The sequence below is a fragment of the Dendrobates tinctorius genome, unplaced genomic scaffold, assembly GCF_039654945.1.
Source record: "Dendrobates tinctorius isolate UK_male_01 unplaced genomic scaffold, ASM3965494v1 ptg000038l, whole genome shotgun sequence".
Classification (NCBI taxonomy): domain Eukaryota; kingdom Metazoa; phylum Chordata; class Amphibia; order Anura; family Dendrobatidae; genus Dendrobates; species Dendrobates tinctorius.
This window is the reverse complement of record NW_027361706.1, coordinates 11,764,830-11,781,207: the sequence shown is the minus strand read 5'-3', so window position 1 is coordinate 11,781,207 and position 16,378 is coordinate 11,764,830. Positions and strand designations below refer to the sequence as shown.

Genomic DNA, 16,378 nt, shown 5'->3' with positions numbered 1-16,378 from the left:
TTCCTCCTCATGAGCCACCTCTTCCCCTCCCTCCTAAATTTTTTACACTGAAAAGACAGCTCAACTCTACCCTGCCCAAAACAAGACAGCTATTCGCAACAGCGATGCATCAAGATATACCTATTATACTCTAGGGATAGGGGATTGAGGAGCAAACCGGCCTGTGAGAGACCAGACATACACAGGTAGATGTCGTGCTGCAGCTCCTAGGGCTGGATGCACAGTCACACTGCTCAATACTGCTGTATTATGTCCTCCACGCTGATTCTCTTGGTATACTTTGAATAGGAGACATAGCAACCAGTCTCTAGCAAATCGCTCCAAGAGAACTAAAAATTAGAGAGAAATCCCATGGAGGTAAAAGTGGTAAAAAATGCAGGATACAAGTCACATAATGGCCAAAGATAGTGTTACTCCTCATGTCCACACAACAGATTATATTGAAACATTACCTAAAATGTCAGGGACATGTTAATGAAGCCCCAAATGCTGGGTGACTGGCAGCAAAATCAACAGACTAGCCCGCCCGCAACAGACTAGCCCGCCCGCAACAGACTAGCCCGCCCGCAACAGACTAGCCCGCCCGCAACAAAGACCAACATACAAATTAGTCTAGGGGCTCTCAACTCTACCCCCAAAAAATGATTTTTTTGGGGAGAAAAGGATGTTTGCCCACCGGTTATCTAAGGTCCATGGCATCTTAAAGGAATAAACATGCTAAAAATGCCAATGTGCCACAGCTACAATACTAGACCTACAGCATTCAAGGGACAATATCTCCCAAAAATGCAGCAAAGACGTAGCTTTCCGCATCAGTGATGCTGTCACTGGTGGAGTCATTCACAGTCAGACAGGAATCCCAGAGAACCTGAGGACAGAGATTCCGGGTAACAGGTGTCAAGGCAGCAGTCTTCAGTTCTGCGCTGCATACCAAGATCACAGCGGCAAAACACAGTGTGTGGATCAAGTGTCAATCACCTCTACTGTGAATCAAGGGCCAGCGGGGGTCATACTGGATTCTTTCCAATACTTTATTGTTCCAATATTTCTCAGGCTTTGTTCACACTCAGTGTTTTTTGTATGCAAACTAAAGGCTGCTATTTACAGTACCAGCAAAAAGCTATGGGATTAGAGAGATCTCCTGCACAGGCGGCATTTTTGGTGAATAAAACTAACTTTATTAACAATAATGTAAACAAAAGTACACATGTAATCCGCACTCTAAACACGTGTAAAAAAAAATATTGTGAAAGTGTGGATAAAAGGGCTTTGTCTGCAGGAAAAAAACACACCGAAATGGAAAATCTAGCAAATCGTTCTAGTTCTACAGCTATTATGCAGACCTATGCATCTTGGTAAAAAAAAAACAAAAAACTATAAGTAATACTATAAAAACTTCCTTGATTTTCGAAAATCCACCCAGTTTGGTCCAGACCTGCTGTGGAATTGTGTCTGGCACTCTTATTCGAGCAGTGCCAGAACGTAATCTGTCAGCAGTTTTATGTAATCTGACAGCAGATTGGTGTAAGGACAGAGAGCCTGATTCCAGCGATGTATCACATAGGGGGCAGGCAGACACACGTATTTCTCGTGTGAGGATCGCGTCGAAAACCATGGACTGACCGTCGGTTCTCCGGACCTGAGTGTGACAGCTGCATAGAAATATATCACGCTGTCACGCTCTATTCAGGAGAGGTGTCGGGCCTGTCCGTGCACTGCATAGTAATACATCACGCTGTCACGCTCAGGTCAGGAGAGGTGTCCGTGCACTGCGATGTGATCCTTGCACAATAAATATGTCTGTCTGTGTCATTACTTGGCTGTTTGGTGCAGTAGGGGCAGAGACCTTGATTCCAGCGATGTCACTTACTGGGCTGCTTGCTTTACGTTTGCTAAAATCAGTTTTCTCTGCCGCAGATCTAGCAGTGCTCTGAATGTGGAGCCAAATATAACCCCACCCACACCACTGATTGGCAGCTTTCTATGGACATCGTGCAGAAAGCTGCCAATCAGTGGTGGGGGGCAGCGTTGTACATTACAAGAGGATTACATGAGACATGACACCTTTAGTGATAATCTCCTGCTGAGACTGATTGTATAGAAACTACAAACCAGCAGCCCACTGAGTGGAATAACTGGAATTAGGGTCTCTGCCCCTACATCGTGCTGCTCTCGGATTAAATAGCAAACAGTTTCCATTTAAGATGGCTAGAATTTAATTCTTGAATCACAAAACTACTGGGAGCATAAACGGGAAAACCCAGAAAAAAAACAGTTGCTTATGTAAAATCTCACCAGAAAGAGCAATGACCTCGACAATCCTTTTTCAAGGAGTCTGACAAAATTTGCTTCAGCCAAATAAAGCAATTCCCACCATCTCTGCCAAGTCTTTTTTTTGTCACAATCATTCGCCCCAGATGCCGAGTCCCAATAGATGATTTCTTCAAAATCGGATTAAAAATCTAGCTCAAGGCCTCATCTACCTGTAAGAATAAGGCTGAGTTCACACGTGGCTTTTCTTCGCGTTTCCGCGGCGGTTTTAACCGCGCGATTTTGCAGCGAAAAATAAGCATCCCATGCATTCCTATGGGATTCCGCAATGCTGTGCTAATGCTGCTGTTTTTACCGCGGCGGAATCGCTTCACGGTAAAAAACGCAGCATGCTCATTAATTTTGCGGAATCGCGGCGATCCCGCACCCATAGGAATACATTGTTCTGCTTACTTTCCGCATGTGGCTGTGCCCACCATGCAAAAAGTAAGCAGAACAATTGCGGATGGTACCCACGGTCCGGAGGAGAGGAGACACTCCTCCGGGCTTTGGGTACCATATCCCTGTAAAAAATAGAATTAAAATAAAAAAATATTGTTATTCTCACCTTCCGACGTCCCGCGCAGCCTTCCCGCCTCTCTCTACGCTCCGGTCCCAGTAATCCTTTGCGAAAATGCCTGCGATGACGTCCGTTCTCGTGGGATCGCAAAGTCTCGCGGTCATACACGCGACGTCATCGCGAATTACCGCGATCCTGCGAGAACAGACATCATCGCGGACATTTTCGCAAAGGATTACTGGGAACGAGAGCGTGGAGAGGCGGGAAGGCTGCGCGGGACGTCGGAAGGTAAGAATAACACAATTTTTATTTTTTTATTATTTTTTACATTTTATCTTTTACTACTGATGCTGCATAGGCGGCCTCAGTAGTAAAAAGTTGGTCACACTCGTCAAACACTATGTTTGATGAGTGTGACCAACCTGTCAATCAGTTCTCCAAGTGATGCTACAGATCGCTTGGAAAACGCTAGCATTTTGCAAGCTAATTACGCTTGCAAAATGCTAGTTTTTCCACGGGAAAATCGCGGGAATTTAAAATGCGATTTTCCCGCAGAATGGAATTCCGGAACTCTCGCGGTAATTTCCGCGAGGGTTTCGCTACGTGTGAACCCAGCCTCTCAATCACGATTCTCCAGGTCACTACGATAAACTATGGCAACTAACTTGGATGGGTTTTTCCCTCCATTTTAAAAACAAAATGCAATTTTACAATTTTAGCGTTTTGATTATTCCTCATTATAGCATTTATCGATCTAGTTCATTTCTACATTTTGACAGATTACCTTTACTTTCTTTGGGCGACTTGAACCACAGATCGCTCATACTATATACTGCAATCTCACAGTATTGCAGTATGTAGTGAAAAATCCAGGTCTCCTTTAAGATTAAAGCCATCCCCCGGCTTTCATGGCAACCCACTGAACAGATCACAGGGAGCGAATGGGAATCTATGTGCGTGATCCATTTAAAAGCCAATGTCAGAGATTGATAGCAGCAATTAAATGGTTAACAGCCGCAAATGGAGTTTGGCTCTTGCTGGCGCCATTACACACTGATGTCGGGTATTTAACATAGCTCCTGAGCCCCCTCCACACACAATTATCCCCTCAACCATGTACACGTACAGGATATTTCACTAAGGGGTTGAACATCTAGGCCGAAAAACCAACACTACGAAGCCAGAACAGTTGATAAGACGATTGTTAGATTCCATACAGCAGGCATGTTGTCGGCAGCACATGAGTAGTTTACACAGGGTGCTGTGCTGCTGTCAGTGGTATTATACATGCCCAAATAATTCATCGATCCAGTCAAGTGATCAATGACACCTTTGATCGGTAGACCCTTGTTTGGCCAATTACGAGCCGATGCGAAAGGGCTCTTAAAGTTAAAGTGGTATTCCCATCTCAATATGTAGGTGTAATAATAACAACAACAAATACCTCCAAATAGAAATGTAGTATAGTTCTTCTGATTTGCTATGTCGCTTTCCTCATGTGCAGGCATTGCAGGACCTTAGGTATCCAGGGTTACAACCATTGATAGAGTGATAACTATTTTCTATTGGTTGTAACCATGGATACCTAAGGTCCTGCAATACCTGCACATGAGGAAAGAGACATAGTGAATCAGAAAAACTATACTACATTTCTAACTGGAGGCATGTTATTATTATTACATCTACTCCATTTTTGAATAGGGTCTTGGGAGATGGGACTACCCCTATAAGTCATAATAAGCTATTTTGTCTCATCCCTGGAGGGGCAGAATCTCGGAGAAATGTGGGCAAAATTAGTTTTATGAGAAATTGGTAATAAAACTGCTGATGATTTTGTCGGGTTCCACAGATTACTGCTGATCACAGGAGGTCCAACAGAGGGACAATGCGATCGGCTTAAAGTCAAGGGGGATCCTCAAACAAGTAGAGATTGTCCAAAGAGGAGAAGCCCTTTAGGCCTCATTCACACATACGCTAAAAAAACAGGTCCGAGTGTCATCAGTGTTTTGCACCCCGGTTTCATCAGTATTTGGTCCCTGTGTCACTTTTCACCAGCAGTGATTTTTAAGTAGATGACAAAGGTTATTCAATCCATTGTAATGCTAATCACCCGGACTAAACTGACGCCATCTATCCCTTTCATGGAACCATAGACTTGTATTGTTGTTTTTTTATCTGTGATGACAGTAAAAAAAAAAACAAAACAAAAACTGGACAGATCTCCATGAATTTTGCAAGGACATATGGTCCTCAAAACATTTTATTTTCTTAGTTTTTTTTTTTTAAGAATCACAATACGACTGCAGATTTCATTACCTTGCAGCACAATGGAGACTGCACACAGTAGACCAACGTTGGTCGTACCTGCCGATATCAATGAGTTTGGCGAATAATCGAATAGGGACACCAGACCTTTCCCTGGCACATGTCAGGTGAGATAAGGACCTGGCCTGTAAGATGTTCTGCTGCCGATTAGTGATGAGTGAGTATACTCGTTGCTCGGGTGACCTCCCAGTATTTTGGCGTGCTCGGAGATTTAGTTTTCGTCGTCTCAGCTGCATGATTTGCGGCTTGTAGACAGGCTGAATACATGTGGGAATTCCCTAACAAACAGGCATTCCACACATGTATTCAGGCTGTCTAGCAGCCGCAAATCATGCAGCTGAGACGACGAAAACTAAATCTCCGAGCACGCCAAAATACTGGGAGGACACCCGAGCATGCTCGGAAAAACCCGAACATCGAGTGTACTCGCTCATCACTAGTGCCGATCCTTTCGTTCTCGGCAAGGTAAGCTAGCGCTCCTGTGTATGGAGTCGGGGGATATAACCACAGCTATCTCAAGGTTTTGGGGGGAGGGGCTTTGATGTCTTGTTAAGAGACAATGCCTACATAAGGAACAGTCAACAAGAAGTTAAGGCTTCCTCATCTATGAAGACCTGTCGGCTCACGTCGTCTTCTACTGAGAAGACCAATGCTCGTGGGCTCGGGTAGGTGAACACATTACGTGGTGTTAGTCACACAAAAAAAGGGTTAAAATTCTGCCATCTACAAGAAAAGGAGGTGCACGGTACAACACCCACACTTCCTGCATCACCGGGGCAAGCGGCCAGCTCGAGAGGGAAGTGCGGTAATCTCTGCTGACAGATCACCAACGTGTTACTTATCAGGTAGCAAATAATTACACAGCGCCAGTGCCCAACCATGGGCGGACAAGGCGGTGACCACGGGACCTACTGCCCCGACCGATAAACAAAGCAAATGTGGAGGCAGTCGTCAACCAAAACCAGGATTGGACCAGACCCTGAGCAAAAGTATATGTAAAATACAGGTTATACATTTTTTGAGTATAGTAGTGCAGTAAATTGTATAAAAGCACAGATCTGTGATGCCGGGGGCGCCGAGCCGTACTGTCAGACACGAGTCTTCTCTTCGATAACCCTACAAAATGTAGACGAGGCGCTTAGGGTCATCAGCGCATCTATAGAACATGGAATCATTCATGAAAGCAGAAAAGATGGCCGTCAGGCCTCGGACCTGTACTATTTACAGCCATCTTTATTACTAGAGACATATTAACGCTCAAAAATAATGACAAGCCTTATATATACACGGTGCTAAAACCGGTCCTGGGAACACTGACAGATCTGGTGTTCACTCCCAGAAGAAAAGCGCCAGAGAAGGGTTAATGGATTATTCTACGCCCTGCATCTCTCCCAGCCACCACCATGGTATAATCTTGTAGATAGGGCGGGAGATAATGCCGTAAGCTCTGGTTACTAATCTCTCCGCTTGGAAGGTCATATCCTATAGACTAATGTGTGTAAGCAGACCTGTACCAAGTCATGCAAGCCCGAGACACCTGTTGTGGCGGACATGGCCGGAGGGAGGGAAGAAATCACAGCTTAGCCAACAAATAGGAGAAACTCACTAGAGCGGCGCAATGAGGGCAATGGAAAGTCCCACAGAGATCAGATGCCTGCCCATAAAAGATGGAAACAGCCGGCAACCGATTGTTGACTCATCTATCTTCCTAACATCCACCGGCCGCGGGTGCATAGAGCGGGCTCCTGACCATACGTAGCGGGTGCTGGCTAATTTATAACAGCAATGACCAGATCTAGCTCCGTTCGCTGCCGTCAACCACTCAAATGCCCCCTGTCAACCCCAGGCAGCGGCATTTGAAAAGGGAACCCGTCGCCATATTATCCATATATAAACTGTATCCACCACCTTTCTGTCTTCTTTAATAACACTACTGCAACCCCTTCATAAGATCACAGCACACCCTCATACCTGAGAAAGTGCCCATTAGGATTGTTCCTTTCCATATAGAGAGAGGCCTCCTCAGTCCCTGCTATCGGCTTCTCTCCTGCCTTGACCGACGTCTTCTACGTCATCAACTTTCGCACAAACAGGAGGTGCACAGGTACAACAGGTGGTGTGGATGACATCGGCCACGGCCATCGAGGCTGGAGATTGTGAGGTCCGAGGTGGCACTGAGCACAGTCAGGAGACGTCCATCGGACTGCTTGGCAAAAAATTAGCCGAAAAAGGGTGATGGATATAGTTTATATAGGGAAGACCTGGTGACGGGTTCCCTTTAAGCTGCGCCATCCAAGTGAGGTGTTTATTATGCTCCCCTTGAGCATATTTGGTTTTGGGTCCATAAAAGTCCAAAATATAAAAATGATTTGACCCATACGAAAATGCCATAAAAAAGGGGGAAAAAAAAAGTCTGGAATTGCTGTCTGTTGGTCGGCACTCCTCCCCTCCAAAAATATAACTAAAGGACACTATATGTACCCCAATATATTATTAATAAAAACCGTTCGCAACACAAAAAAAAGCCCTGTCAATAATAATAAAGTTAAGAACTAAGAAAATGGAAAGACAACTAAATTTTTCTTTTCTATACAAAATTTTGTATTTTAAACCACTAAATTAAAAAAAAATAAAAAACAAACACTACACAAGTTTGGTATTTCTGTAAGCTTACTGATCGAAGACGTATGCTGCCAGGTCATCGTTACCAATCACTTGAGCGTTGTGAAAATGAGACCCAAATAACAATGGCGGAACTGCGTTTGTTTTTGTAGAATTTTTCTAACCATTTCTCCCCACTTGGAATTATTTTTCTCCCCCATTTTTCAATACATTGTATGGGGGGGAAAAAAAATTTTGTTCTGCAAAAACAAAGCCCTCATATGCGCAAACAAAAAAAAAATTAGAAAAAAAAAAAGGGAGGAAAGAACCGAAGCGCAAAAATGAAAAAGGGTCTGCGACGGGAACGAGTTCAAATTTCAAAATAGGAACACAAGTCCCCTGGTTCTGGAAATCAGCTGGGATCTCAGCAGTCAGACCCCCTCATGATGACTTGTTAATACCCCTAAAAAGGAGATATAGAATCTGAGTGATCAGTGATCTCAGTCGATCACCAATATTCCTCATAAAATGACTTTATAGATGAAGTACTTTGGCATGGCTCAGAAATTTCTGCTGCTGAAACCAAACTCGGCAAAGAGCCACCGATGGCCGTGCACTTAGGATATTGTATTCTGCCAGGTTTCCTGTAACCGGTCTCTAAGCGGTGCCAAGAGGAGAAGTTGGCGGCAATACCACAGTAGGGAAGGGGGAAGCCTCAATACTGAGGTATGTTCAGTGCAATGGATCCAGGCATCAGGGATCGAGCTCCCGGCCCATCCCAAGGCCGTTTAGACATGGCCGCTCTACTTTACACATGCACATTGCGCGGCTGGTAATTAACCGACTAAAGGAAAACCTCGATGTCAAAGAGCTGCAGTTTCCGGTTACACACAGGGATAGCGAGACTCAAAGGTCATGTGTGCCAGAGATTATAATGGCACAATGCAAGAACGGCAAGAAAATGGCTCCGATAAAACGCTCTGCAGCAGAATCCTTGGTGTTAATGTTGGTCTGATCCTCCATGACATTCTTCACTTTTGTGCCCGGTATCTGGGCGCCTCTTGCGTTTACTAGGCCTCAAACCCCCTCATGACGTGCGACATCATGGCACTGCAGGTCCTAGTGAGCGCCAGGATGCCGGACTGGCTACCGCGGAAGACCGGACTGGATGCCAGGGCAGTCTCAACTTCTCAGTCCAGCATCCTGGGCGCTCACTAGGTCCTTCAATGCCATGATGTCGCAACATCATGAGGTAATTTGAGGCCTAGTAAACACAAGAGGCGCCCATGATACGGGGCAAAAAACGGAAGAATGCCCCGGCCTGGCAGCCATGGAGAACAGGACTGGACGGCAGACAAACTCAAAATACCGCTTCATGGCGAAGACGTCTAGGCAAAACTAGGGGCCATGACGGTGTAATGTACAAGCCCATTACACAGGCCGTGGGGCACAAAAATCTGATTAGTGTGGCCGCAAAAGACATGCGAAGCTACACTTTCAGTATGGCAGATCCCCGAATAATTGAGATGGACTAGTTGCTAAGGGAGCACTGCCTAACAACGCCATATTAAAATAAGCTTTAGCTGTGTCTCCATGGCAGCCAGTGACTCCGCTCTTCTGTCAAAGTGCGCAGGAAAATCGTAAGCAAAGCTTGGACATAGGCAGAGCCTGCTAAGTGATCGGATTATTCTAAAAATAATTTTAGGCGGAGATCCATTTTAAAAACCAAAGTTCTGCTGCTTTCTAGTAATTTTCCTCCCATGTAAGAGATCGGGCTCCAGCGAGCGGTATAACAATGGCACATCTCCCAGCATGCACTGCTGAGTATTCGACAGTGGCGGTAGGGCGTTGTTGCAGAAGACAGGGAGATTTTCGGATAGTACTGGGGTTTTTTTTTCAGTCTCTACATTTATTATGAAGGGAACTTCACTTTATAGAGATGCTGAGAGTCTGACATCTGGAGGTGACACTGGTGACCTTATTTTTTTGGGAAGCGTGCAGATATAAAAGCAGAGCGGTTGCCATGGCAGCCTAAAGAAGCGCTTCCATTTCTTCCTTCCACTTTCAAGACAATACCAGAATCTGCAGGTTGCCATGGTCAGACATATACAATACAACAGTGGGTAGTAGGCGGTTATAAGTCACCGATTCTCACCCTGAGGCCAAGTTCACATGAACGGAAAAAATATATAAATAAAATAGAATTACAATTTTAATAAATTAAGAAAAAAATATGTATCTATTTATATAATTGCCTTGTAATGTTTTCATTTCCTGTTCTGTCCAGATGTGAACGTATCCCAGAATTCCAAGCGGAGGAAGTTCACCGACCGCCATATTGGGACACCCAAGTGATGGGTGTCTCAATATGGAAACTGCTGCTGGTACCAACCTATTGCCACCACCAGCGGAACACCGTCGCACCACACACTCACGCCGGGATCACACTACTGTGTGAGATGCGAGAATCTCGCATCAACACCCGGCTGCGGTCCCAAGTGCCAGCGGTAGCGCCGGGTGTTGATGAGAGAAACTCGTGCGAGATTCTCGCATATCACATGGAAGTGTGATCCCGGCCTTACACTCACACAGCCTCTTGCGCGGTACCACCAACAGAACACCGTCGCACCACACACATCCACTCTATACGCGGTACGCATCTCTCACACGGTGCCACCAGCAGAACACCGTTGCACTGCGCCTGCGTGAATTCCGCGCAGGCGCAGTGAATCATTCGGCTGATCCCGGCGGCAGACGCGCGACGTGTCTACAAGCGGTGGAAGCCGGTCACGTTAAAGGGGTCCCACCAACTAAAGTTCATTTTAAAAATTGTGTCTGACCATGTACGGAGCATACCACATCTCCTGGGCAGGGGAGGAAGCAACAGACAATACTGACATTACAGCAGGGGATCACAGAGGATTCATTTTGTGAGGTAAAATATTTCACTGACTGTTTTTAAACAATATTTTACCTCACAAAATGTATCCTCTGCGGTTTCCTGCTGTAATGTCAGTACTGTCTTTTGCTTCATCCCCTGCCCAGGAGATGTGGTATGCTCCGTACACGGTCAGACACAGACAATTTTTCGTTCACGGGAAAACCCTTTTAAATAGAAATTCCTCCTGACATGCTGTGCACTGACTGTTTAGTGATGGGGTACACAGGTCAAACAAGAGATGACATGAGAGGAGAAGACAGCAGAATGGGGGAGAGAGAAAGCACACAGGGGTGACAAAGACAGAGCACAGGGGGAGACAGCACAAACGGGACAGCACATGAGGAGAGAACACAGCACAGGAAGGAGAGAGAGACAGCAGACAAGGGGGATAGCACATGAGGAGAGAACACAGCACCACAGGAAGGAGAGAGACAGCAGACAAGGGGGATAGCACATGAGGAGAGAACACAGCACCACAGGAAGGAGAGAGACAGCAGACAAGGGGGATAGCACATGGGGCAGACAGGTCAAAGACGAGAGCACAGATGGGAGAAGTCAGCACATGGGGAAAGAGAGAGTGGATAGGTGGGTGAGCACATGGGGGGGGGGGGGGGGGGGATTCTCAACGCTGCAAAGCCTGCCCCCATAGTGACATTACCGCCCTCCCGATGCGACAGCATCGGACCTCCATCTAGTATATATATATATATATATATATATTAAATATTGCCCAATTTCTATTCAGTATTATTGAGCGTAGCCTTAGTCTGCTTACACACACACACTGTCGGATTGATATCGGGCCGTAATCGTTACCATAGCATTGAATAAATTTGGGATCACCACGTTGGATTTGAGAGACTCAGAACATGTCCCATTCTCATCCGAGTTTGGGGATCAGTCTCGGTCATTCAAGTGTATAGGGATCTGAATAAAACGCGGACGCAAGGAAGACAGACTTTCTACTTTAGTGCCGCATCCTAGTTTCATCCATGTTTAACTAATACATTGCTAAGAGTCTAGAGATACAAAAAGATAAAAAAAAAAAATTATATATTATATATATATATATATATATATATACGGAAGCAACTACGAGAAAAATAAGAGGCAAATCAATCCGTTTCTCTTGCATGGTAGCACACACAGATGCGTGAATGCAGCCTTAAGGCCCCAATACACATCTCACAAATGGCGTCTGAACCTACAGATACCGACAGATTTGACTGATGGTATGTATGGTGGGGGGGGGCACCGGCCGACTGATGGTCAGGAGAGATGTTGATTTTGGAATGCCGATCGCATTGTCCTCCCCTGAGTAAGCCGCCGGCCGATGTGTCAGTCAGCAGCTTTCGCACAGAAAACAGAGGAGCGTGCCTGTGTATGGAAGAGAAGGTAAAGATGGCTGTCAGCCAAAGCAGCGATCGTCTGACTGCCATCTTAGGCTATGTGCACACGCTGCGGTTTTTGCTGCGGTTCAGGCCCTGCAGAACCGCAGCAGTTCCGCAGACATGGTACAGTACCATGTAACCCTATGGGTTTTCAAAACCGCAGTGCTCACGCTGCGGTTTATAAACCGCAGCATGTCAATTGTTTCTGCGGATTCCACTGCGGTTTCACACCTTTAACATAGTAGAGGTGTGAAACCGCAGGGAAAAACCGCAGGTCACTTTACCTGCGGTTCCGCGGGGAAAAACCCGCAGGTGATTCCACAGTGTGTGCACATAGCCTTAAGTGTATGGCCAGCTCCATGCACTGTTATTTTTTTACTGATGAGCGAATGTGCTTGGATAAGGTGTTATCTGAGCATGCTCGGGTCCTAACAGTGTCTTCAGCGTGCTCGAAAAATACGTTCGAGTCACAACCCATGCCAAGGATTATCCGTCCGTCAGGACATAAGACCTTATCCGAGCACATTTGCTCATCGATATTTATTTTCCGTTACAAACTTTCCACTTAATTCATCTGTGAATTGTGGCTGCAATCCGCATCTAATGGGAATTTCGCATCGGCTTGGAGGCCAATTTCACCCCTCCATAGTCCTTCTGTATCTGCATGGTAAATCCTGTCCCACATGGAGGAAATCTCAATACGCTCATTCACATATATAGACCCCCCAAGAGGAAGAGCCGGCATTACTATTTTGCTTGCATGTATGTAGCTATTCCTACCATTGATTTTGGTTGCCCGTCACTTACATAAGACCCTGAGCGATACAGATCACCGATAGACTGCGGAAAAGAAGGAAAGTACACCAGTAGAAGCACAGAGAACGGGTGACCAAGGACAGCTCCGCATACTGGAAAAATAGCGTCCTAGGATTGTAGCGTCCTGTCTGCAGTCACAGAATGCCTCCTCTGGAGCACAAACTGCAGCTCGAACAAGAGAAACGCTAAAACTGAGAATATTTTAGCATCCAGACACGGTCCGATCACTAGCACCAAGCCACGGATTGTGCACATTCAAGAGTAATTTGCATCTTCCAAGATGTGGACATTTGTAAAGTGCTTGCAAATAAAGCAACTTTGCAATTTGCTTATTAAAATTAGTCTTCGTTCTCGCCAAATCTTTGTTTACTGCTCATTGCCAAGGTGATCGGCCACTGCTGCTGTTCTGGGAGTGGTGGCCGAGTATGAGCATCGCTCTGAAGCTGCCGATCCGGCACTGCATTGGGGAGAGGGCACAGTTTGGGCTAGCGGTGTGACGATGCAAAGTAATGCTGCCGCTAGTCCAAACTATTAAACAGAAGCCCCCCAAAGCAGGAAGTCGGCTAGCTAATCAGAGCTGCGTTCCTGAAAACACAAGAGGGATTAACCCTTCGGCGTGAAGATGACTAGCCTCAAATCAACAGATAGACTGTCGCACTGCACCCCCAGGGTCATCGTCTGATACGACAATCCCCCCTCTATTGTGACAGCTAGCCCGCGTATTACGGGACACATCGATTTCTACCGGGACGGCACAATAAAAGGGGCGAAATCCACGAACATCCACACAGGAAAGTTTCCCGGCATGTAGATGCCAGCTGCTCCAGTCTCAGCCACGCGCCGGGGGCTGGATAATCCGATGCACAATGCAGCTTTTCTGCTCCTTAAGAAAGTATCCAAAACCATATACTGTACCCTCTCCCCATACACGCTTGGCTCAAGCATAGCGATCTCATGGGCAGAGAGGAATAAGGGGCAGACAGACCCCCGGACACCATATTATGTGTGCTATGGAAATAAAGAATGTGGCATACTGAAATCCAACATGTCCGGTCCATCCTCCATTAGGACTCCCCCCTACTAGGACTTTTATTTTTCCATTGACAGTAGGCCTTGTTGGCATCCCCCTAGGGTGGGCTTCCGGCCTCGCTTGCTCTAGAACCATCATGTAAATGACCGGACTGGTGGAAGTGGCAGAAGGCCCCGCCATACCCACATCATATCATATAGAGCACCATCTGCTGTGTGGGGCCAAAAGACGCCATCGCTCAAAGGTATTTTTGACTGGCACACTGTCAGCAGCCACGGCACAGGTGGGGAGGTGCAACTTCACCATGATTATTCTGGCTACAGCAGAGACATATATTGCTGGCATTAGTCCGATTTACAGCTGATGGCAGACATGGCGGTGGGCGGCTATGCCCAGAGGACATACAGAGGGAATGATAACGCCAGAAAGCAATGAGGGGCGACCAGTTGTTTAGGTGGAACCAACCATGCAATAACTTCTATGGGCATCTATACGTGTGCAACCCCCCCTGACATCCTATGGGCATCTAGACGTGTGAAAACCCCCCCCCCGACATTCTATGGGCATCTATAGGGGTCAAGCCCCCCCCCCGACATTCTATGGCCATCTATAGGGGTGCAGCCCCCCCCCGACATTCTATGGCCATCTATAGGGGTGCAGCCCCCCCCCCCCGACATTCTATGGCCATCTATAGGGGTGCAGCCCCCCCCGACATTCTATGGCCATCTATAGGGGTGCAGCCCCCCCCGACATTCTATGGCCATCTATAGGGGTGCAGCCCCCCCCGACATTCTATGGCCATCTATAGGGGTGCAGCCCCCCCCTGACATTCTATGGCCATCTATACGGGTGCAGCCCCCCCCTGACATTCTATGGCCATCTATACGGGTGCAGCCCCCCCCTGACATTCTATGGCCATCTATACGGGTGCAGCCCCCCCGACATTCTATGGCCATCTATACGGGTGCAGCCCCCCCCCGACATTCTATGGCCATCTATACAGGTGCAGCCCCCCCTGGCAGTCACATCTATGGGCATCTATAGGGGTGCACAGGGGTGGCACGGCCTCTTGCAGGGGGCACAGGGTAACAGGGGGGCTCAGCTTCCTATAGGGGGCTCGGCCTCTTGCAGGGGGCACAGGGTAACAGGGGGGCTCAGCTTCCTATAGGGGGCTCGGCCTCTTGCAGGGGGCACAGGGTAACAGGGGGGGCTCAGCTTCCTATAGGGGGCTCGGCCTCTTGCAGGGGGCACAGGGTAACAGGGGGGCTCAGCTTCCTATAGGGGGCTCGGCCTCTTGCAGGGGGCACAGGGTAACAGGGGGGCTCAGCTTCCTATAGGGGGCTCGGCCTCTTGCAGGGGGCTCGGGTAACAGGGGGGCTCAGCTTCCTATAGGGGGCTCGGCCTCTTGCAGGGGGCACAGGGTAACAGGGGGGCTCAGCTTCCTATAGGGGGCTCGGCCTCTTGCACCTGTCTCACCTTGATGTGGAAGCGGACGAGCGCCAGGCGGATGCAGTGGGCCATGCACACGGGGGGCAGGAACCAGACCTTGGGGGGCGGGGTGCCCTTGTTCTGGACGTGGTGGATGATCTGCTGGCCGGTCTGCCGCTCGTTGCTCTGCCGCTTCACCCACTCGTGGAGCCGGGCCTTGTCCAGGGCGCCATTGAAGAAGACGAAGAGCTCGATGTTGCCGGCGTAGCAGGCCTTGGCCAGGGCCGCCAGGTAGCCCAGCATGTGGTTCCATTGGCCCCCGCTCACCCAGTCGGTGTAGAAGCCGCCGTACAGCCGGTGCAGGCAGTTCTCGGCGTCGATGAGTAGGCGGAGCGGGGTCTGCGGGGGTCTCTGCCGGCCGCCCCCAACTAAGCTGCCGCGGGCCAGCTTCTGCAGCTCCACCGGGACTACCGCGCCCGGGCAGCGCTTCTCGATGTAGTCCTGGAAGCCGTGCACCCCCATGATGTCGCCGCTGCTGCTTATTGTGGTGGTGGTGGTGGGATGGGCGGGTGTGTCGGGAGTAGTGTCGGGTGTCTAGTGGCGGAGGAAGAGCGGGGGGGTGCTGGATGGTTTGGGGGGGCTCTGCATGGCCGCGGCCGCCATGTGCTGTCTACAGAGCCATGTCCGGGGATGTGTGCTGGAGAGAGAGAGGAGGGGGACAGGAAACCGGAACGGGAGGAGCCGGCCCCGAGTGCACCGCCGGCCCGGAATACTGTGTGCACCGCCGGCCCGGGGAGTGTACACCGGAGAGTGCACCGCCGGCCCGGAATACTGTGTACACCCGAGAGTGCACCGCCGGCCCGGAATACTGTGTACACCGGAGAGTGCACCGCCGGCCCGGAATACTGTGTACACCGGAGAGTGCACCGCCGGCCCGGAATACTGTGTACACCGGAGAGTGCACCGCCGGCCCGGAATACTGTGTACACCCGAGAGTGCACCGCCGGCCCGGAATA

The 16,378-nt window shown here is 48.3% G+C and overlaps 1 protein-coding gene across 1 annotated transcript in view; it reads right to left on the bottom strand.

Moving 5' to 3' along the window:
• Nucleotides 1-16,077, bottom strand: part of FAM120A (family with sequence similarity 120 member A) — a 72,955-nt gene extending 56,878 nt beyond the window's left edge. Inside the window, exon 1 of the mRNA XM_073574212.1 lies at nt 15,411-16,077. Within this exon, the coding sequence (XP_073430313.1) occupies nt 15,411-15,884 (474 nt within the window). The 5' untranslated portion in view covers nt 15,885-16,077. The remainder of the gene's footprint in view (nt 1-15,410) is intronic.
• Nucleotides 16,078-16,378: the final 301 nt, after the last annotated feature.